The sequence below is a fragment of the Salmo trutta genome, unplaced genomic scaffold (genome assembly GCF_901001165.1).
Source record: "Salmo trutta unplaced genomic scaffold, fSalTru1.1, whole genome shotgun sequence".
In the NCBI taxonomy this organism is placed as follows: Eukaryota; Metazoa; Chordata; class Actinopteri; order Salmoniformes; family Salmonidae; genus Salmo; species Salmo trutta.
This window is the reverse complement of record NW_021823265.1, coordinates 16,941-39,431: the sequence shown is the minus strand read 5'-3', so window position 1 is coordinate 39,431 and position 22,491 is coordinate 16,941. Positions and strand designations below refer to the sequence as shown.

Sequence of the window (22,491 nt, the reverse complement as noted above, 5' to 3'; positions counted from 1 at the left end):
CGTCCTCTATCCCTCACCAAGTGTGTGTGTGTGTGTGTGTGTGTTTGTAAAATCCAGACAGTTGAGGAATGACATGCAGTATGACATGAGCGATACCAAAAACATAGCTACTGCAGTCAGTTTACAACCAGAGTTTTTCTTTTTTAATTTGTTTATTGCTTAAACAGAAATTTTAACACAGCATAAACCAATACTGATCAAATTTGAAATCAAAGCAGTGGTAGGTTTTATGGGGAAAACATTCAATCAAATAAAATAAAATTGTATTGGTCACATACACATGGTAATCAGATGTTAATGCGAGTGTAGCGAAATGCTTGTGCTTCTAGTTCCGACCGTGCAGTAATATCTAACAAGTAATCTAACAATTTCACAACAACTACCTTATACACACAAGTGTAAAGGCATGAATAAGAATATGTACATATAAATGTATGGATGAGCGATGGCCAAACGGCATAGGCAAGATGCAGTAGATGGTATAGAGTACAGTATATACATATGAGATGAGTAATGTAGGGTATGTAAACGTTATATGAAGTGGCATTGTTTAAAGTGACTAGTGATACATTTACTACATCAAATGTTTTATTATTAAAGTGGCTAGAGATTGAGTCAGTATGTTGGCAGCAGCCACTCAATGTTAGAGATGGCTGTTGAACAGTCTGATGGCCTCGAGATAGAAGCTGTTTTTCAGTCTCTCGGTCCCAGCTTTGATGCACCTGTGCTGACCTCGCCTTCTGGATGATAGCGGGGTCCTTGATTATCTTTTTGGCCTTCCTGTGACATCGGGTGATGTAGGTGTCCTGGAGGGCAGGTAGTTTTCCCCCGGTGATGCGTTGTGCAGTTGCTGTACCAGGCGGTGATACAGCCCGACAGGATGCTCCCAATTGTGCATCTGTAAATGTTTGTGAGTGTTTTTGGGGACAAGACAAATTTCTTCAGCCTCCTGAGGTTGAAGAGGCGCTGTTGCGCCTTCTTCACCACGCGGTCTGTGTGTGTGGACCTTTTCAGTTTGTCTGTGATGTGTACGCCGAGGACCTTAAAACTTTCCACTTCTCCACTACTGTCCCGTCGATGTGGATAGGGGGGTGCTCCCTCTGCTATTTCCTGAAGTCCATGATCATCTCCTTTGTTTTGTTGACGTTGAGTGTGAGGTTATTTTCCTGACACCACACTCCGAGGGTGTAGCATAAGAACAGCTTCATTGGCACAATGGACAATAACCTTGCACAATGTTCTAATCTAACATTCTAATCTATATCTGGAGAACCCTGTCCTCTCTGTACATTCCATTTCTATCTCTACCATTACTTTTTCATTTGTGTAATGCACTGTTACCGTTTTGCAGCAACACTGAGATGGTGACATTGTGCATAGAGATATAGAACATGTTAAAATGATATCCAAAGAATGACAAAGATAATGGAACATGTTGCCACAGACATTTAACCTCATTCACCACTCCTTTAATAGTCTGGGAAACACCTGACTTGAACCCTCCAACCAATCACCACCCTAAGACATAGAGGAACAGGTCTCAAAATCTGACATTGGTTTTGTCCTTGTTATAACATGTCTGTTGCAGTGGAGGTGGTTCGAAGAAGGGTAACCTTGCCTGAGCCCTGATAACTTGTGTTAGCTGTCTAGGCTTTAGCTCAGAGGAGTTCGAATCCCTGCAGGTCATATGGACAGATGGTTTAAGTCAGGTGTCACCAATAGTCGCAGATCAATCTAAAATTCCAACTTAAGACAGTTCTGAATGTATTGTTATACAGTCGTGGCCAAAGGTTTTGAGAATGACACAAATATTAATTTCCACAAAGTTTGCTGCTTCAGTGTCTTTACATATTTTTGTCAGATGTTACTATGGAATACTGAAGTATAATTACAAGCATTTCATAAGTGTTTTACTGACAATTACATGAAGTTAATGCAAAGAGTCAATATTTGCAGTGCTGACCCTTCTTTTTCAAGACCTCTGCAATCCACCCTGGCATGCTGTCAATTAACTTCTGGGCCACATCCTGACTGATGGCAGCCCATTCTTGCATAATCAATGCTTGGAGTTTGTCAGAATTTGTGGGTTTTTGTTTGTCCACCCGCCTCTTGAGGATTGACCACAAGTTCTCAATGGGATTAAGGTCTGGGGAGTTTCCTGGCCATGGACCCAAAATATCAATGTTTTGTTCCCCGAGCCACTTAGTTATCACTTTTGCCTTATGGCAAGGTGCTCCATCATGCATGAAAAGGCATTGTTCGTCACCAAACTGTTCCTGGATGGTTCGGAGAAGTTGCTCTCGGAGGATGTGTTGGTACCATTCTTTATTCATGGCTGTGTTCTTAGGCAAAATTCTGAGTGAGCCCACTCCCTTGGCTGAGAAGCAACCCCACACATGAATGGTCTCAGGATGCTTTACTGTTGGCATGACACAGGACTGATGTTAGCGCTCACCTTGTCTTCTCCGGACAAGCTTTTTTCTGGATGCCCCAATCGGAAAGGGGATTCATCAGAGAAAATGACTTTACCCAAGTCCTCAGCAGTCCAATCCCTGTACCTTTGCAGAATATCAGTCTGTCCCTGATGGTTTTCCTGGAGAGAAGTGGCTTCTTTGCTGCCCTTCTTGACACCAGGCCATCCTCCAAAAGTCTTTGCACTCACTGTGCGTGCAGATGCACTCACACCTGCCTGCTACCATTCCTGAGCAAGCTCTGTACTGGTGGCGCCCCGATCCCGCAGCTGAATCAACTTTAGGAGACAGTCCTGGCACTTGCTGAACTTTCTTGGGCGCCCTGAAGCCTTCTTCACAACAATTGAACCGCTCTCCTTGAAGTTCATGATGATCCGATAAATGGTTGATTTAGGTGCAATCTTACTGGCAAGCAATATCCTTGCCTGTGAAGCCCTTTTTGTGCAAAGCAATGATGACGGCATGTGTTTCCTTGCAGGTAACCATGGTTGACAGAGGAAGAACAATGAGTCCAAGCATTACCCTCCTTTTGAAGCTCCCAGTCTGTTATTCAAACTCAATCAGCATGACAGAGTGATCCCCAGCCTTGTCCTCGTCAACACTCACATCTGTGTTAACGAGAGAATCACTGACATGATGCCAGCTGGTCCTTTTGTGGCAGGACTGAAATGCAGTGGAAATGTTTTTTGGGGATTCAGTTCATTTACATGGCAAAGAGGGACTTTGCAATGAATTGCAATTCACCTGATCACTCTTCATAACATTATAGAGTATATGCAAATTGCCACCATATAAACTGAGGCAGCAGACTTTGTGAAAATGAATATTTGTGTCATTCTCAAAACTTTTGGCCACGACTGTACATGGATGTCCTTTTCTGTTATTTTAAGGAATACATGATCAAGTTCATTTGTTAAGAGGTGTGCAAGAGTGTGATTGCTCCTTGCAGTGGAATATGTACACATATATAAATATATTTTAATTAACATGGTTAAAAAAAGCAAAGCTTTTCAGGCATGTGAGAGAGCTCTTATTTTTAATTAATTGAAACAATGAAGTCCAGGCAGTCGTGAGTACAGTTTAGAAGTACTTTGCATATAAGGGTTGTTCCACAAATTCAGTATAACTTGTTACAACCTGGCTCAAGATTGTAACAAACAATGGGAAACCACACACTGAGTAAAGGAATAACAAAATTAATTTATACCATAAATAAACACTCACAAAAATAATCAGATGAGACATGGTCAGTAAATTAGGTGTCAACTGCCAAAGCCACAACAACACAACCAAAGGTATGCACAGTGAGAGGAATAAACACTTCTAGCCTATCTATGGCTAACAGGGTTGACATGTTATGCTCGACCTGCTCAGTTTTCCACCACAAAACACAGAAAATGAACAAAAAAAAGTAGATCCAGCGCACCTGCGTTTACTCTGTGATTTGACTATTAGACCTTCAATGTTTCTTTTAAAAGCAATTCAAAAGGAATAGTTTCACCAAATTAAAACGAGAGCTCAGTTTACATAACAGGGTTGACCTTAAAATGAGGGACATATGCAAATGAATCACTACTCACATGAAATAAAGAATGACTTTGTGAAAGCAACAAAATAACTAGGGCTTGGAGAAACTTGGAGAAATGTTGGGATTAAGTGTCAAAATGCTGAATTTGAGGCCTCCCGAGTGGCGCAGTTGTCTAAGGCACTGCATCGCAGTGCTTGAGGCGTCACTACAGAGCCGGGTTCGATCCCGGGCTGTGTCGCAGCCGACCACGACCGGGAGACCCATGAGGCGACGCACAATTGGCCCAGCGTCGTCTAGGTTAGGGGAGGGTTTAGCCGGACGTGATGTCCTTGTCCTATCGCGCTCTAGCGACTCCTGTGGCGGTCGCCAGTTGTGCGGTGTTTCCTCTGACACATTGGTGCGGTGTGTCAAGAAGCAGGGTCATGTTTCGGCGGACGCATGGCTCTTGACCTTCGCCTCTCCCGAGTCCGTACGGGAGTTGTAGCAATGAGACAAGACTACCAATTGGAAATCACTAAATTGGGGAGAAAAAGGGGTAAAAAGTACACAAAACAATATAGATATATTTGATGAATTTTGGCACTTTAGCAAGCCTTTATCCATATTAAACATCTGATTTATTGAAGTCTCCATGTGGTCTATATTAAAGGCCACTTCATTTAATATAACATCCTTTTAAAATTCAATATTGGTGCAACATTTCTGACTAAAATATCAAAAGGGTACTCATTTCGTGGAACGACCCAGAACAGCTGAACCATTTTCCTCATTATAAGTGACTACAAAATCGTATCTATTTACAAGGTGAAGAACAGCTTTCTGCATCCCTTTTGTTGTTCACATTACATATGCATAAACAAAATATTACCCTGTCCCACAAGTAGTGTAGAATGACATTCCTTATTACAAACAGCTGGACTCAAAGCCCCAAAATCTCATGCGTGTATATAAAACGATAACGTAGGACTACATATACAGTTTCAGTTGTGCTTTCAAATCTATTGCAAACGTCATCCTTTTTGTGTGGTATCTTCGGTACTCGGCTCGGGAGCTTACACACATTTTCCTGGGCACCACCTGAAGAGGGCAGATTAGTTTGGGAAGGGAGTGCACATCTGAAGGGAGAGGGACAACATAGGATCAGGGGGAAAAAATGGCTGCATCTCAATAGTGTAATGCTGCACTTTTGTGATTGCATGTGTTACACAGTGGCACAGTCACATAGTAAATAAAAAAAAATGCATGAATTATCCCGACCCTCGCCATGAAAGATTTGGAAATAAAGCGGTACAGCTGATTTGCCAGGACCTTACATTCTAATTTTAGCCCAGGGCTGTCTTGTCTTCTCAAATGTTCACATCTTTTCCACATTTTGTTGTTTTATGATGATTAGATGTGTGTTGTCTCATCTCTGAGTGTGGCTGGCGCTGTCTGTCTCTAACCTACCACACTGTGGGTCATGCTCCTCTGCCCAGGTGTTGCTGATGCATGCCAGATCTTTCTACTCCCGGATAATTATTTTACGTATCAGCTAACCACATATGTTATAGCAATCTGGTGCCGGGTGGCACAGTTGATGTAGCATGCAACCATTGGTTGATGCATGGAACGGCTGAGCAGGGGAACGCGACCACTGTGTGTGGCTACTGCTGGCTGACTAACATACAACAGTGTCTCTACTCTGTGTGTGGCTGGTGCTGTCTGGCTAAAACCTACCACAGTGTCGCTAATCTGTGTGTGTGGCAGGTGCTGTCTGGCTGTTAACCTACCACATTTTCAATCTCATCAGGGTTAATAATCCTGGTCAGCTCTCCATACACTTGGGAACTCATGGGCAGCATGGCGTCCTGTAGTCTGGAGGGGTGGCTGAGGAGAAACAGAACCCAACAAACAGTTACATAACCAGGAGAAAATATGATATCTGAGTGAGAGTGACAATCAATCAATGGGTGCCCCCCGGTCGGTAATTCAACCATGTTTACTACCAGTGAAATATTTGGCTAGACTAATTTACCGATCTAAAACATGTTAGCTGACATGGGTGAGTGACTGTCAGTGACTGACATAACAAGAGACGTACACTTTTCATTTGACCTTTTCTTGTACTTTGGGCTGTGTGTGTCGTCTGTCCTTGCTGTCTCTGCCTTGCCGGTTCCCCTCTTTCCACTGGGATTCTCTGCCTCTAACCCTATTACAGGGGCTGAGTCACTGACTTACTGGTGTTCTTCCATGCCGTCCATGGGAGGGGTGCGTCACTTGAGTGGGTTGAGTCACTGACGTGGTCTTTTTGTCTGGGTTGGCGCCCCCCCCTTGGGTTGTGCCATGGCGGAGATCTTTGTGGGCTATACTCGGCCTTGTCTTCGGACGGTAAGTTGGTGGTTGTAGACATCCCTCTAGTGGTGTGGGGGCTGTGCTTTGGCAAAGTGGGTGGGGCTATATCCTGCCTGTTTGGCCCTGTCCGGGGGTATCATCGGATGGGGCCACAGTGTCTTCTGATCCCTCCCGTCTCAGCCTCCAGTATTTATGCTGCAGTAGTTTATGTGTCGGGGGGCTAGGGTCAGTCTGTTACATCTGGAGTATTCTCTTGTCTTATCCGGTGTCCTGTGTGAATTTAAATATGCTCTCTCTAATTCTCTCTTTCTCTCTTTCTTTCTTTCTCTCGGAGGACCTGAGCCCTAGGACCATGCCTCGGGACTACCTAGCATGATGACTCCTTGCTGTCCCCAGTCCACCTGGCCATGCTCCAGTTTCAACTGTTCTGCCTGCGGCTACGGAACCCTGACCTGTTCACCGGACGTGCTTGTTGCACCCTCGACAACTACTCTGATTATTATTATTATTCGACCATGCTGGTCATTTATGAACATTTTAACATCTTGACCATATTCTGTTATAATATCCACCCGGCACAGCCAGAAGAGGACTGGCCACCCCTCATAGCCTGGTTCCTCTCTAGGTTTCTTCCTAGGTTTTTGGCCTTTCTAGGGAGTTTTTCCTAGGGAGTTTTTCCTAGCCACCGTGCTTCTTTCACATGCATTGCTTGCTGTTTGGGATTTTAGGCTGGGTCTCTGTACAGCACTTTGAGATTTCAGCTGATATACGAAGGGCTATATAAATAAATTTGATTTGATTTGGTCTGTTGGGTGTATCTTAAATCAATGAAAACGATATAAAAACAGTAAAAGGTGTTTCATAACAAGAATCAGACTTACACTTCAGACACAGAGATGAGCTCCGTCTGAATGTAGCCAGCCTCAGAGGCACTCTCCAACTCCATTGGCTCAGCAGCTGAGAAGGTCAAAGGTTATAGACGTCTAGAGGTTATCATCAGAACCAAACACAGGTGGCAGGTGGCCCCTAAATTGGGGAGCACGGATTCATAGTAATGGCTGGAATGGAGTAAATAGAATGGTATCAAACACATCACACACTCCATTCCAGACATTATTTTGAGCCTTCCTCCCCTCACCAACCTCCTGTGGCAAGGCATTACCAGTGGTCAGTATTTCAAATGGGGGAAAAGGGTGTGGCACAACAAAATAAGAAAAGTATGCTATGCAGTATATATTGTGTATAATAGCTTAGACTGGAATTGAAGTCTTCAACACCATTTGTACCTTTTTCAACTACTCAATCTTTCCTCAACACACATACATTTCTAACAGCTTGTTAGTTACCTTCTGTGGGGCGGCTGTAGTAGCGTGTGAAGGCACTGTCTTTGGGGATGTTGGGGTAGAGGTAGAGCAGAGGGTTCTCAGGGATGTTCTCAGCAGCCATCACCTTGTAGTTGCGGAGGATGTCAGGAAAAGAGACGGCGGCCAGCTCCTTCTTAGTGTAGGGCTCCACCGCGTGGAAATGGACGTCTATATGTTCATAGATATACAGTTGAAGTCGGAAGTTTACATACACCTTAGCCAAATACATTTAAACTCCAGTTTTTCACAATTCCTGACATTTAATCCTAGTAAAAATTGCCTGTCTTAGGTCAGTTAGGATCACCACTTTATCTTAAGAATGTGACATTTTCAGAATAATAGTAGAGAGAATGATTTATTTCAGCATTTATTTCTTTCATCACATTCCCAGTGGGTCAGAAGTTGACATACACTCAATTAGTATTTGGTAGCATTGCCTTTAAATTGTTTAACTTGGGTCAAACGATTCGGTTAGCCTTCCACAAGCTTCCCACAATATGTTGGGTGAATTTTGGCCCATTACTCCTGACAGAGCTGGTGTAACTGAGTCAGGTTTGTAGGCCTCCTTGCTCGCACACACTTTTTCAGTTCTGCCCACAAATGTTATTTTGGATTGAGGTCAGGGCTTTGCGATGGCCACTCCAATACCTTGACTTTGTTGTCCTTAAGCCATTTTGCCTCAACTTTGGAAGTATGCTTGGGGTCATTGTCCATTTGGAAGACCCATTTGCGACCAAGCTTTAACTTCCTGACTGATGTCTTGAGATGTAGCTTCAATATATCCACCAAATTGTCCTTCTCATGATGCCATCTATTTTGTGAAGTGCACCAGTCCCTCCTGCAGCAAAGCACCCCCACAACATAATGCTGCCACCCCCATGCTTCACGGTTGGGATGGTGTTCTTCGGCTTGCAAGCCTCCCCCTTTTTCTTCCAAACATAACAATCGTCATTATGGCCAAACAGTTCTATTTTTGTTTCATCAGACCAGAGGGGGAAAAAAAGTACAATCGTTGTCCCCATGTGCTATTGCAAACCGTAGTCTGGCTTTTTTAATGGCGGTTTTGGAGCAGTGGCTTCTTCCTTGCTGAGCGGCCTTTCAGGTTATGTCGATATAGGACTTGTTTTACTATGGATATAGATACTTTTGTACCTGTTTCCTCCAGCATCGTCACAAGGTCTTTTGCTGTTGTTCTGTGATTGATTTGCACTTTTCGCACCAAAGTATGTTCATATCTAGGAGACAGAACGCGTCTCCTTCCTGAGCGGCATGACGGCTGCGTGGTCCCATGGTGTTTATACTTGCGTACTATTGGTTGTGCAGATGAACGTGGTACCTTCAGGCGTTTGGAAATTGCTCCCAAGGATGAACCAGACTTGTGGAGGTCCACCATTTTTTTGGCTGATTTCTTTTGATTTTCCCATGATGTCAAGCAAAGAGGCACTGAGTTTGAAGGTAGGCCTTGAAATACATCCACAGGTACACCTCCAATTGACTCAAATGATGTCAATTAGCCTATATCAGAAGCATCTAAAGCCATGACATTTTCGGGAATTTTCTAAGCTGTTTAAAGGCACAGTCAATTTAGTGTATGTAAACTTCTGACCCACTGGAATTGTGATACAGTGAATTAAAAGTGAAATAATCTGTCTGTAAACAATTGTTGGAAAAATTACTTGTGTCATGCACAAAAGTATAGTTTGTTAAAACAAAAAATTTGTGGAGTGGTTGAAAAACGAGTTTTAATGACTCCAACCTAAGTGTATGTAAACTTCCGACTTCAACTGTACATAAATGCACACACACACAATGTGATATGAGAATGTGTTCTCAGTCAGCTTACCTGGTAAAATAATACAAACAGAAACACATATACCTGAGACAGATGTAGAGACATACTCATAATGTGTAAAAACAATTAAAATATATATATTTTTGTCTGTCCATTGGTATGTACACTGAGTATATATACCACACATTAGGAACACCTTCCTCATATTGAGTTGCACCCTCTCCCCACACTTTTGCCCCCAGACAGCCTCAATTCGTCGAGGCATGGACTTTACAAGGTGTCGAAAGTGTTCCACAAGGATGCTGGCCCATGCTGACTCCAATGCTTCCCACAGTTGTGTCAAGTTGGCTGGATATCCTTTGGGTGGTGGACCATTCTTGATACACACGGGAAACTGTTGAGCGTGAAAATCCCAGCAGTGTTGCAGTTCTTGACTCAAACCAATGCACCTGGCACCTACTACTATACCCCATTCAAAGGCACTTAAATATGTTGTCTTGCCCATTCACCCTCTGAATGGCACACATACACAATCCACGTCCCAATTCTCTCAAGGCTTAAAAATCCTTCTTTAACCCATCTCCTCCAGCTACAAAGCTACAAACACACATGCACACAAAAAAACACACACACCGTTATTGGAGCCCTCCACCCAGGTGAAGGTAATGGCTCCCTCTCGGCTGCTCTCGCTGAAGCGCAGCAGGAAAGTTCCAGGCTCCTTGTCCTTCAGCAGGGCCTTCTCTCTCTCCTTACTAACAAAGCCCATGATACACCTATAGACCATAGAGATGTAGTGGATTATAGCACAATAAAGTCACTTTTCAAAAAAGTAATGTAAACCTAGTCTTCAGAAAGGCATACTGAAGTAATGTGAGTTGGAGAGATGTTTTCCCCATCATTCCACAGACACAGCAGGTGTCTCTTGATCAGGTCCAGTATTCCCTCGATCCACAGCCAGAAGGGAAAGCTCTTCTCATTCACATTCTGCTCAGGTAAAGACACACTCAATACACAACCCATAGTAAACACACACGGGTTGGCTAAAACACTAAACTTCCAGTGAGATGCTCACCTTGCAGAACTTGGTCCAGGGGATGAGCCCATTAGGGTTTCCCGCTGCTTCTCGACCTGTCACAGGAGTTTCATATTATTATTGGTTCACTTTAATGGAATGACCTTAAGCAACATTTGCATTGTTAGCCTTTATCTGGGATTAGTTGGCCAAATGAGTTGGTCAACTTGACTCCCTTGCCAGATATGTGTGTAGAGAAAAACTAATAGCTACCTCACACACTGTATGTATGACCCACCTTTTATAACCAACTAGCGCACCTTAATATCACAGATGGGTTTGCTGTGGCTGTTCCTCTCAAATTACTGCATTTGATTATTATTATATTTTTTTTTTTTTTTATGATTTAAGCTTATTTAACTAGGCAAGTCAGTTAAGAACACATTTTTATTTACAATGTTATGTATTGCTCATCATTGTTGTCGGCTGTTGTTTACTTATTTATTTGTTGTCTCATCACATTATTTTACAAAAAAAAACCGGAAACGTAGCTAATACATCAGTATTTATAGTTTCGACGGGTCTTTTTAGTGGTATGGGGTTCCAGTATGGCGTCGCTGGTCGCATTGATTGACAGATCATCCCTGAAGTTGTTTTATTACGTAAAAGTTGTTTCACATTATGACGTTGGCTGAGTTACCGTATAAAATGCGATAGCCTTATCTCTTTGGTAATCACTTGGTTAAGTTTTACGTGATGAGAACATAAGCTCCAGTCATAGACTTTAACCATGGAGGATAATAAGGATAATAAGGTAAGCCTATGAATGGTTAACAGAGAAGGCCTATGCAGTGGTGTAGGAACCGATGCACCGTCTTTTTTTTTTAAATGCAGCGGCAGGGACCACAGGGTATACAGGACATCCCGCAAGTAGTGGCAGCTGGGTGGCGGTGTGGGCCAGCGTTAATGTCCCGCTAATATAATCATTTTAAATATTGTAAAAAAAAAAGTATGCATTATAATAACCTATGGGACTTGTTATAAATAAAATATGATCCTTGCAAAGATAACAGCAGTAGGCTACTTATCATAATTTTACCTACATTATTATAATAATAGGTGACTCCATAACGCATTAATTACGAATCTTGATATCAGGCAATAGGATCTATGTGTATTTATAGCGAAAACCTGTACTGTGTAGTCATTTTGTTAGTTATTTAGCAGTCTTATGGCTTGGCGATTGAAGCTGTTCAGGAGCCTGTTGGTATAATTGTGTAATTACACCAAGCCCCCTCGTGCCTTATTGTGTAATTATAAACCAGGCAGTTTGGGTCCTGGATGCTTATTGGCTGAAACAGCATTTCAGCCATGTGTATATACGACAATATACCACGGTTATGATGCAAATAGACTTGTTACTGTTCTATTTATGTTGGTAACCAGTTTTTATTAGCAATATGGCACCTCAGTGTTTGTGGTATATGGCCAATATACAACAGCTAAGGGCTGTATCCAAGCAGTTTTGCCTAAGAACAGCGCTTAGCCATAGTATATTGGCCACTATAAACTGGGTGGTTCGAGCCCTGAATGCTGATTGGCTGAAAGCTGTGGTATATCAGAGCGGATACCACGGGTATGACAAAACATTTATTTTTTACTCTTCTAATTAAGTTGGTAACCAGTTTATAATAACTCTGCGTTGTGTCGTGCGTAAGAACAGCTCTTAGCTGTGGTATATTGGCCATATCCATGAGCATTTAAAAAATGGTCTAATTTGTTCCAATCAGAGTTTAAACGAAGATGATCCACATGATCATCAAAGTTTGGAAGGTCAAGTCCAGAAAATGAAGAAAGATATCCTGAGTTTAAACTATCCAGAAGATAGTGAAGTGAAGGATCCCCTGCCTCAGATCGAGCTGAAGGCTGTGACAAGGAGAAAAGTTAAGGTGAGACAATAGATTGAGGAGAGAAAGGGAAATCTGGGGTCTTACCTGTCCACACTCCAAACCTGTCCAATATGCCATACAACATGCTGTTGTGAGGTTGGAGGGTAAATTGTCCTTACAACAGACTTCCATAATAATATTCAATCACCAATCGTTTACCCTAGCTCTTCTCAAAGGCCTGTATAGCAACGGCAACATACAGTATGTCACTGACTGTATTGTCTTTTTAGACAAAGAGGAGGACCGGTGCCAACAGGTCCACAGTTGAACAGAGCACTGATACTGATGCAGCTGAGAGAGATTTTGTTGATAATCAGAATGATGAAGATGAGGAAGAGGTGAAGAAGGATCCCCTGCCTCAGATGGAGCAGGATGCCGTGAAGAGAAATAAAGTCAAGGTAAGGGAATAGATTGAGCAGAGATGTGGATATTTGTGATATCTTTCATGTCTATAACTTGACCCTACAGCATGTTGTTCTGAGGAAGGTAAATTGCCCATACAATACCCTTTTATCTCCTAATAGTAAATCTAGGGCTGACCCCATGGTTCTGAAACATAATCTTCAGTGCGCCGTAGAATTGGGGCCCTTCCTTATGTTGCTATGTGCATAATAGCAAAGTTAACCAGCATATTGGGATTGAGAACAATGCTGCAGAGGCAGCAGCAGCAGCAGAGACGGGGAAACAGCCCTTGCCGTAGCCTAATTGTCTAAGAAGATTGAGGAGAGAAGAAAACACAACTTAATTAGGTCTATAATCAATAGCCTAATTGTTAAATGTGCCTGGCTTTGTAAATCATCCATATATATATATATTACCAGGCAAAAGGGTTTTTCTTTATTTTTACTATTTTCTACATTGTAGAATAGTAGTGAAGACATCAAAACTATGAAATAACACATATGGAATCATGTAGGTACCAAAAAAGTGTTAAACAAATCAAAATCTACTTTATATTTGAGATTCTTCAAAGTAGTCACTCTTTGCCTTGATGACAGCTTTGCACACTCTTGGCATTCTCTCAACCAGCCTCATGTGGTAGTCACCTGGGATGCATTTCATTAATTAACAGGTGTGCCTTGTTAAAAGTTAAGTAAAGGAAGTTCTTTCCTTCTTAATGCGTTTGAGCCAACCAGTTGTGTTGTGACAAGGTAGGGTTGGTATACAGAAGATAGCCCTATTTGGTAAAAGGCCAAGTCCATATTATGGCAAGAACAGCTCAAATAAGCAAAGAGAAACAACAGTCCGTCATTACTATAAGACATGAAGGTCAGTCAATCCGGAAAACTTTGAACGTTTCATCAAGTGCAAAAACCATCAAGTGCTATGATGAAACTGGCTCTCATGAGGACCGCCACAGGAAAGGAAGACCCAGAGTTACCTCGGCTGCAGAGGATACGTTCATTAGAGTTAACTGTACCTCACATTGCAGCCTAAATAAATGCTTCACAGAGTTCAAGTAACAGACACATCTCAACATCAACTGTTCAGAGGAGACTGCGTGAATCAGGCCTTCATGGTCAAATTGCTGCGAAGAAAGCACTACTAAAGGACACCAATAAGAAGAGACTTGCATGGGCCAAGAAACACGAGCAATGGACATTAGACCCGTGGAAATCTGTCCTTTGGTCTGATGAGTCCAAATCTGAGATTTTTGGTTCCAAGAATGTCTTTGTGAGAGTAGGTGAACAAATGATCTCCGCATATGTGGTTCCCACCATGAAGCATCGAGGAGGTGTGATGGTGTGGGGGTGCTTTGCTGGTGACACTGTCTGTGATTTGTTTAGAATTCAAGGCACACTTAACCAGCATGGCTATTATAGTATCCTGCAGTGATACGCCATCCCATCTGGTTTGCGCTTAGTGGGACTATAATTTATTTTTCAACAGGACAATTACCCAACACACCTCTAGGCTGTGTAAGGGCTATTTGACCAAGAAGGCGAGTGATGGAGTGCTGCATCAGATGACCTGACATCCACAATCACCCAACCTCAACCCAATTGAGATGTTTTGGGATGAATTGGACCGCAGAGTGAAGGAAAAGCAGCCAACAAGTTCTCAGCATAGGTGGCAAGTCCTTCAAGACTGTTGGAAAAGCATTCCAGGTGAAGCTGGTTGAGAGAATTCCAAGAGTGTACAAAGCTGCTGTCAAGGCTTTGAAGAATCTCAAATATAAAATATATTTTGATTTGTTTAACACTTTTTTAGTACCTACATGATTCCATATGTGTTATTTCATAGTTTTGATGTCTTCACTACTATTCTACAATGTAGAAAATAGTAAAAATAAAGAAAAACCCTTGAATGAGTAGGTGTGTCCAAACTTTTGACTGGTATATACACACATATATATATACATACACACAGATATAAGACAGATATAGCTTCTGTTGCCTGTTTGAGTATTTGTTTAATAGCCTACTGATTCTGTGAGCACCAAGCCTCATGCACCGGCAAAATGTTGAATTAAGCAATTTCACAGATTTGGCTGTTTTTAATCTTTGCTATGCTGTAATAAAGGCTTTACAATTTTTTGGTCGTTAGAACAGACTGGTATTGCTTAGAATTTATTTAGTGTTGTTTACACTGTTCCAAATGGTCAGAAAAAAACAATATTGTAATCTAACAGCAAATGTTTGGCACACATAATACTCTGTCAGCGCTTGCTCCTATACCCTCCTTGTTCTTGACCACCAGTAGTTTCCACAACTAAGTCAAATGTCTTCCACAGATCTGAATTTCCCTTTCCCTCCTAAGCAACCAGTAAACATTCACCCGTTTGGCGTTTATTTTTCACATCCTCCGCATCCATTTTGCTGTCGATATTACTGTGTTCGGAGTTTGTTATAACCAATTTATTGATTTGATTATGATAAGCTATAGGTCAGGCCCTAATTGTCACATGTATGCGATGCTTACATGTTTCACATAAAGAGAGCAAGGCTGAGGAAATAGGCACCTTCTGAGAGCCAATGGAAGCCTTAGAAAATGTCATGTTACAGCAGAGATGCTGTATTTTCGATAGAGATGCAACAGAAGGACAACAAATTGTCAGACAAGGCACTTCCTGTATGGAATCTTCCCAGGTTTTGGCCTGCCATACGAGTTCTGTTATACTCACAGACACCATTCCAACAGTTTTAGAAACTTTAGAGTGTCTTCTATCCAGATCTACTAATTAATTATATGCATATTCTCGTTTCTGGGCAAGAGTAGTAACCAGTTTAAATCGGGTACGTTTTTTTATCCGGCCGTGCAAATACTGCCCCCTAGCCCCAACAGGTTAACGGGATTTTATCTCGAAGGTGTCCTCTAGAGGTTAAGTGTTTTCAAACGTGGCCCCTTTCAGACAATTTGTGAACTCAGTGAGGTTAGCTTAATTTTTGTGCAGTGTGAACACGCCAAGGGAACCCAGACCCCAAACCAAAACAATCTCAAGAGGTGGTCTAACGTAGGCTTCCCTTTGGCTCAGTTGGTAGAGCATGGTGTTTGCAACGCAGGCATGGTGTGTGCAACGCCAGGGTTGTGGGTTTGATTCCCACGGGGGGCCAGTACAAAAAACAAAACAAAAAATGCATGAAATGAAATGTATGCACTCACTACTGTAAGTCGCTCTGGATAAGAGCGTCTGCTAAATGACTAAAATGTAAATGTAAGTTCGATTCGCTTGAAGTCTGTGTTCGGTTCCCTTTGTTAGGGCAATGTGAACACAAATCTCTCCATGTTCGCTTGTCATTATTCCCGCACCATACACTAGACTACTGCAATACAGTTTCCCCTTCCATAACCTCCTACATTGGTGGCACAAAAGAGATAAGATGATGTTCAGGTTCACAAAAATATAGGAACGCAACATGTAAAGTGTTGGTCCCATGTTTCATGAGCTGAAAGAAAAGAACCCAACAAATTTTCCATACGCACAAAAAGCTTCTCTCATTTTGTGCACAAATTTGCTTACATCCCTTTTAGTGATCATTTCTCATTTGCCAAGATAATCCATCCACCTGACAGGTGTGGCATATCAAAAAGCGGATTAAACAGCATAATCGTTCATTACACAGGTACACCTTGTGCTGGGGACAATAAAAGGCCACTAAAATGTGCAGTTGTCACAACACAATGACACATATTACTGAAGTTGAGGGAGTGTGCAATTGGCATGCTGACTGCAGGAATGTCCACCAGAGCTTTTGCCAGAGAATTGAATGTTCCTTTCTCTACCATAAGCTGCCTCCAACTTTGTTTTAGAGAATTTGGCAGTAGGTCCAACCGGCCTCACAACCGCAGACCAAATGTAACCACGCCAGCCCAGGAACTCCACATGCGGCTTCTTCACCTGCGGGATCGTTTGAGACTAGCCATCCAGACAGCTGATGGAACTTTGGGTTTGCTGAACCGAATAATTTTTGCAGAAACCGTCTCAAGGAAGCTTCTCTGCGTGCTCGTCGTCCTCACCAGGGTCTTGACCTGACTGCAGTTCGGCATCCTAACCGACTTCAGTGGGCAAATGCTTACCTTCGATGGCCACTGGCATGCTGGAGAAGTGTGCTCTTCAAAGATGAATCCCAGTTTCAACTGGACCGGGCAAATGGCAGACAGCGCGTATGGAATCGTGTTGGCAAGTGGTTCGCCCAATGTGGGCGGTGGGCTTATGGTATGGGCAGGCATAAGCTACGGACAACGAACACTATTGCATTTTATCGATGGCAATTTGAATGCAGAAATAAAGTGATGAGATCCTGAGGCCCACTGTCGTGCCACTCCTCCGCCACCATCACCTCATGTTTTAGCATGATAATGCACTGCCCCATGTCACACGGATCTGTACACAATTCCTGGAAGCTGAAAATGCCCCAGTTCGTCCATGGCCTGCATACTTACCAGACATGTCACCCATTGAGCACAATTGGGATGCTCTGGATCAATGTGCATGACAGCGTGTTCCAATTCCTGACAATATTCAGCAACTTCGCACAGCCATTGAAGACGGGGACAACAATCCACAGGCCACAACCAAGAGCCTGATCAACTCTATGCAAAGGCGATGTGTGGTGCTGCATAAGGCAAATATGACTGCAAGGCACTTCAGAAGGTAGTGCGTACGGCCCAATACATCACTGGGGCAAAGCTGCCTGCCATCCAGGACCTCTACACCAGGCGGTGTCAGAGGAAGGCACTAAAAATTGTCAAAGACCCCAGCCACCCCAGTCATAGACTGTTCTCTCTACTACCGCATGGCAAGCGGTACCGGAGTGCCAAGTCTAGGACAAAAAGGCTTCTCAACAGTTTTTACCCCCAAGCCATAATACTTCTGAACAGGTAACCAATGGTTACCCGTACTATTTGCATTGTGTGCCCCCCCCCCCTCTTTTACGCCGCTGCTTATCTTATATGCATAGTCACTTTAACCATACATCCATGTACATACTACCTCAATTGGCCCGACCAACCAGTGCTCCCGCACATTGGCTAACTGGGCTATCTGCATTGTGTCCCACCCATTATGTCAGTGTTGGAGCCCCTGGCTATCCATAAATAAAACAAGAATATGGGTCCGTCTGGTTTGCTTAATATAAGGAATTTGAAATTATTTATAGGTTTCTATTATAAGTATATTTTATCCAATTACATTTTTGATACTTAAGTATATTTAAAAACAAATACTTTTAGACTATTACTCTAGTATTTTACTGGGTGACTTTAACTTGAGTAAAAGTAAAGATACCTTAATAGAAAATGACTCAGTCATGTATGACAATTGGGCACTTTTTCCACCACTCCACTGGTTCTGTGTATAAGCCATTTAGCACTTTTACCCGCCACGATCATGCTTGCTTCGTCCCGGAAAGTATCGTTCCTAGAGATACTGAATATGCCGCTAGTAGAAACGTTATTTTCGTTTGAGTGTGTTGATCAAGGACGCCTGACTACGTACGGAAGCTTCTGCAACTAGTCGTCTGTATAAACAATGGTTCGTTGCCGGGCGAAGCAATGGCCATGCACGTATACATTTTACGTATGGGTGCCCCCGGGAATCGAACCCATAATACTTGCGTTGCAAGCGCCATGCTGTACCAACTGAGCTACAGGACCACAGACAACAATAGCCAACGTTACGTTTCTCTCAAGATTAGAATACTTGTGTTGTAGCTATACAGTAACACGTTAGCTAACGTGCTTGCTAGCTAGCCACAGTAGCTAGCCAGAGCTACAGTTTGCGTCCATGCCATACTTCACATACAGTTAATTCAGGTTTAGCTCATGTCAGCTGCAATACACACACACGTACCTGGAATCATTTGTAATAACTGGCTCTCTGAAGTTAATTTTGCTGCCACCTTCGCCTCTGACCCAACAACACATGGCATGCTTCTGTCCTTGTTTATTCAAAACTGGTTCGTAGTCGCCCTCAAGCGGTCCTCTCAAATTACTGCATTTGATTATTATTATTATTTTTAATTATTTATGATTTAAGCTTATTTAACTAGGCAAGTCAGTTAAGAACACATTCTTATTTACAATGTTATGTATTACTCATCATTGTTGTCGGCTGTTGTTTACTTATTTATTTGTTGTCTCATCACATTATTTTACAAAAAAAACCGGAAACGTAGCTAATACATCAGTATTTATTGTTTCGACGGGTCTTTTTAGTAGTATGGGGTTTCAGTATGGCGTCGCTGGTCGCATTGATTGACAGATCATCCCTGAAGTTGTTTTATTACGTAAAAGTTCTTTCACATTATGACGTTGGCTGAGTTACCGTATAAAATGCGATAGCCTTATCTCTTTGGTAATCACTTGGTTAAGTTTTACGTGATGAGAACATAAGCTCCAGTCATAGACTTTAACCATGGAGGATAATAAGGATAATAAGGTAAGCCTATGAATGGTTAACAGAGAAGGCCTATGCAGTGGTGTAGGAACCGATGCACCGTCTTTTTTTTAAATGCAGCGGCAGGGACCACAGGGTATACAGGACATCCCGCAAGTAGTGGCAGCTGGGTGGCGGTGTGGGCCAACGTTAATGTTCCGCTCATATAATCATTTTAAATATTGTAAAAAAAAAAGTATGCATTATAATAACCTATGGGACTTGTTATAAATAAAATATGATCCTTGCAAAGATAACAGCAGTAGGCTACTTATCATAATTTTACCTAAATGATTATAATAATAGGTGACTCCATAACGCATTAATTACGAATCTTGATATCAGGCAATAGGATCTATGTGTATTTATAGCGAAAACCTGTACTGTGTAGTCATTTTGTTAGTTATTTAGCAGTCTTATGGCTTGGCGATTGAAGCTGTTCAGGAACCTGTTGGTATAATTGTGTAATTACACCAAGCCCCCTCGTGCATTATTGTGTAATTATAAACCAGGCAGTTTGGGTCCTGGATGCTTATTGGCTGAAACAGCATTTCAGCCATGTGTATATATGACAATATACCACGGCTATGATGCAAAAAGACTTGTTACTGTTCTATTTATGTTGGTAACCAGTTTTTATTAGCAATATGGCACCTCAGTGTTTGTGGTATATGGCCAATATACCACAGCTAAGGGCTGTATCCAAGCAGTTTTGCCTAAGAACAGCGCTTAGCCATAGTATATTGGCCACTATAAACTGGGTGGTTCGAGCCCTGAATGCTGATTGGCTGAAAGCTGTGGTATATCAGAGCGGATACCACGGGTATGACAAAACATTTATTTTTTACTCTTCTAATTAAGTTGGTAACCAGTTTATAATAACTCTGCGTTGTGTCGTGCGTAAGAACAGCTCTTAGCTGTGGTATATTGGCCATATCCATGAGCATTTAAAAAATGGTCTAATTTGTTCCAATCAGAGTTTAAACGAAGATGATCCACATGATCATCAAAGTTTGGAAGGTCAAGTCCAGAAAATGAAGAAAGATATCCTGAGTTTAAACTATCCAGAAGATAGTGAAGTGAAGGATCCCCTGCCTCAGATCGAGCTGAAGGCTGTGACAAGGAGAAAAGTTAAGGTGAGACAATAGATTGAGGAGAGAAAGGGAAATCTGGGGTCTTACCTGTCCACACTCCAAACCTGTCCAATATGCCATACAACATGCTGTTGTGAGGTTGGAGGGTAAATTGTCCTTACAACAGACTTCCATAATAATATTCAATCACCAATCGTTTACCCTAGCTCTTCTCAAAGGCCTGTATAGCAACGGCAACATACAGTATGTCACTGACTGTATTGTCTTTTTAGACAAAGAGGAGGACCGGTGCCAACAGGTCCACAGTTGAACAGAGCACTGATACTGATGCAGCTGAGAGAGATTTTGTTGATAATCAGAATGATGAAGATGAGGAAGAGGTGAAGAAGGATCCCCTGCCTCAGATGGAGCAGGATGCCGTGAAGAGAAATAAAGTCAAGGTAAGGGAATAGATTGAGCAGAGATGTGGATATTTGTGATATCTTTCATGTCTATTACCTGACCCTACAGCATGTTGTTCTGAGGAAGGTAAATTGCCCATACAATACCCTTTTATCTCCTAATAGTAAATCTAGGGCTGACCCCATTTGGTCGATTGTTTGGTCGATAGGCTATTGGTTGACTGGGATTTCTTAAGTCGAGCAGTCGCAAAAGTTTTTTTTCTTCATGGTGCACATGGACACCTGTCTGATTCGCGCCTGTCACAGTTGACTAATCCATTGCCGAGGCCACAGTGATGGCACAGTCCATCACGCTAAGACGTAATACTGAAATTGTATATGGTTATATTATGTAAAAATAATGGTGCAACACTAATCAATCAAATATTATTTTATAACAAATGTGCTTTCTCCCGCGTTGGATACGGTCGCTGTCCGTGGTTCTGAAACATAATCTTCAGTGCGCCGTAGAATTGGGGCCCTTCCCTATGTTGGTATGTGCATAATAGCAAAGTTAACCAGCATATTGGGATTGAGAACAATGCTGCAGAGGCAGCAGCAGCAGCAGAGACGGGGAAACAGCCCTTGCCTTAGCCTAATTGTCTAAGAAGATTGAGGAGAGAAGAAAACACAACTTAATTAGGTCTATAATCAATAGCCTAATTGTTAAATGTGCCTGGCTTTGTAAATCATCCATATATATATTACCAGTCAAAAGGGTTTTTCTTTATTTTTACTATTTTCTACATTGTAGAATAGTAGTGAAGACATCAAAACTATGAAATAACACATATGGAATCATGTAGGTACCAAAAAAGTGTTAAATCAAAATCTACTTTATATTTGAGATTCTTCAAAGTAGTCACTCTTTGCCTTGATGACAGCTTTGCACACTCTTGGCATTCTCTCAACCAGCCTCATGTGGTAGTCACCTGGGATGCATTTCATTAATTAACAGGTGTGCCTTGTTAAAAGTTAAGTAAAGGAAGTTCTTTCCTTCTTAATGCGTTTGAGCCAACCAGTTGTGTTGTGACAAGGTAGGGTTGGTATACAGAAGATAGCCCTATTTGGTAAAAGGCCAAGTCCATATTATGGCAAGAACAGCTCAAATAAGCAAAGAGAAACAACAGTCCGTCACTACTATAAGACATGAAGGTCAGTCAATCCGGAAAATGTCAAGAACTTTGAACGTTTCATCAAGTGCAAAAACCATCAAGTCGCAAAAACCATCAAGCGCTATGATGAAACTGGCTCTCATGAGGACCGCCACAGGAAAGGAAGACCCAGAGTTACCTCGGCTGCAGAGGATACGTTCATTAGAGTTAACTGCACCTCACATTGCAGCCTAAATAAATGCTTCACAGAGTTCAAGTAACAGACACATCTCAACATCAACTGTTCAGAGGAGACTGCGTGAATCAGGCCTTCATGGTCAAATTGCTGCGAAGAAAGCACTACTAAAGGACACCAATAAAAAGAAGAGACTTGCATGGGCCAAGAAACACGAGCAATGGACATTAGACCCGTGGAAACTTGTCCTTTGGTCTGATGAGTCCAAATCTGAGATTTTTGGTTACAAGAATGTCTTTGTGAGAGTAGGTGAACAAATGATCTCCGCATATGTGGTTCCCAC

At 42.2% G+C, this 22,491-nt stretch overlaps 2 protein-coding genes across 4 annotated transcripts; one reads left to right on the top strand and one right to left on the bottom strand.

Annotated features, from left to right (window-relative positions):
• Nucleotides 1-4,471: 4,471 nt before the first annotated feature.
• Nucleotides 4,472-18,857, bottom strand: LOC115189982 (signal transducer and activator of transcription 1-alpha/beta). Of its 3 annotated transcripts, none has more exons than XM_029748502.1 (8): nt 18,740-18,857; nt 10,559-10,614; nt 10,379-10,470; nt 10,120-10,259; nt 7,677-7,862; nt 7,212-7,287; nt 5,769-5,865; nt 4,472-4,513 (listed from the first exon to the last, which is right to left on the bottom strand). In XM_029748502.1, the coding sequence occupies exons 1-8, from the start codon at nt 18,816-18,818 to the stop codon at nt 4,511-4,513; spliced, it is 729 nt and encodes a 242-aa protein (XP_029604362.1). In that variant the 5' UTR covers nt 18,819-18,857; the 3' UTR covers nt 4,472-4,510. The 3 variants fall into 3 exon arrangements, with proteins under 3 accessions (XP_029604362.1, XP_029604361.1, XP_029604363.1); XM_029748501.1 differs by lacking the exon at nt 4,472-4,513 and adding an exon at nt 4,563-5,114 and having other exon boundaries at nt 18,740-18,856; XM_029748503.1 differs by lacking the exons at nt 4,472-4,513; nt 10,379-10,470 and adding an exon at nt 4,563-5,114 and having other exon boundaries at nt 18,740-18,851.
• On the top strand, nt 11,076-21,175 carry LOC115189983 (uncharacterized). The gene is made up of 5 exons (XM_029748504.1): nt 11,076-11,312; nt 12,289-12,447; nt 12,678-12,845; nt 20,302-20,460; nt 20,691-21,175. The coding sequence occupies exons 1-5, from the start codon at nt 11,289-11,291 to the stop codon at nt 20,868-20,870; spliced, it is 690 nt and encodes a 229-aa protein (XP_029604364.1). The 5' UTR covers nt 11,076-11,288; the 3' UTR covers nt 20,871-21,175.
• The last annotated feature ends 1,316 nt before the right edge of the window (nt 21,176-22,491 follow it).

Coding starts and splice junctions, on each gene's coding strand:
- LOC115189983 (XM_029748504.1), top strand. CDS start 11,289: ATGGAGGATAATAAGGATAATAAG. Junction 12,448..12,677: donor TGACAAGGAGAAAAGTTAAG/GTGAGACAATAG, acceptor TTGTCTTTTTAG/ACAAAGAGGAGGACCGGTGC. Junction 12,846..20,301: donor TGAAGAGAAATAAAGTCAAG/GTAAGGGAATAG, acceptor TGTTCCAATCAG/AGTTTAAACGAAGATGATCC.
- LOC115189982 (XM_029748501.1), bottom strand. CDS start 18,818: ATGCCATGTGTTGTTGGGTCAGAGGCGAAGGTGGCAGCAAAATTAACT. Junction 10,471..10,558: donor CCTGGACCAAGTTCTGCAAG/GTGAGCATCTCA, acceptor TTACCTGAGCAG/AATGTGAATGAGAAGAGCTT. Junction 10,260..10,378: donor CTGTGTCTGTGGAATGATGG/GGAAAACATCTC, acceptor TATGGTCTATAG/GTGTATCATGGGCTTTGTTA.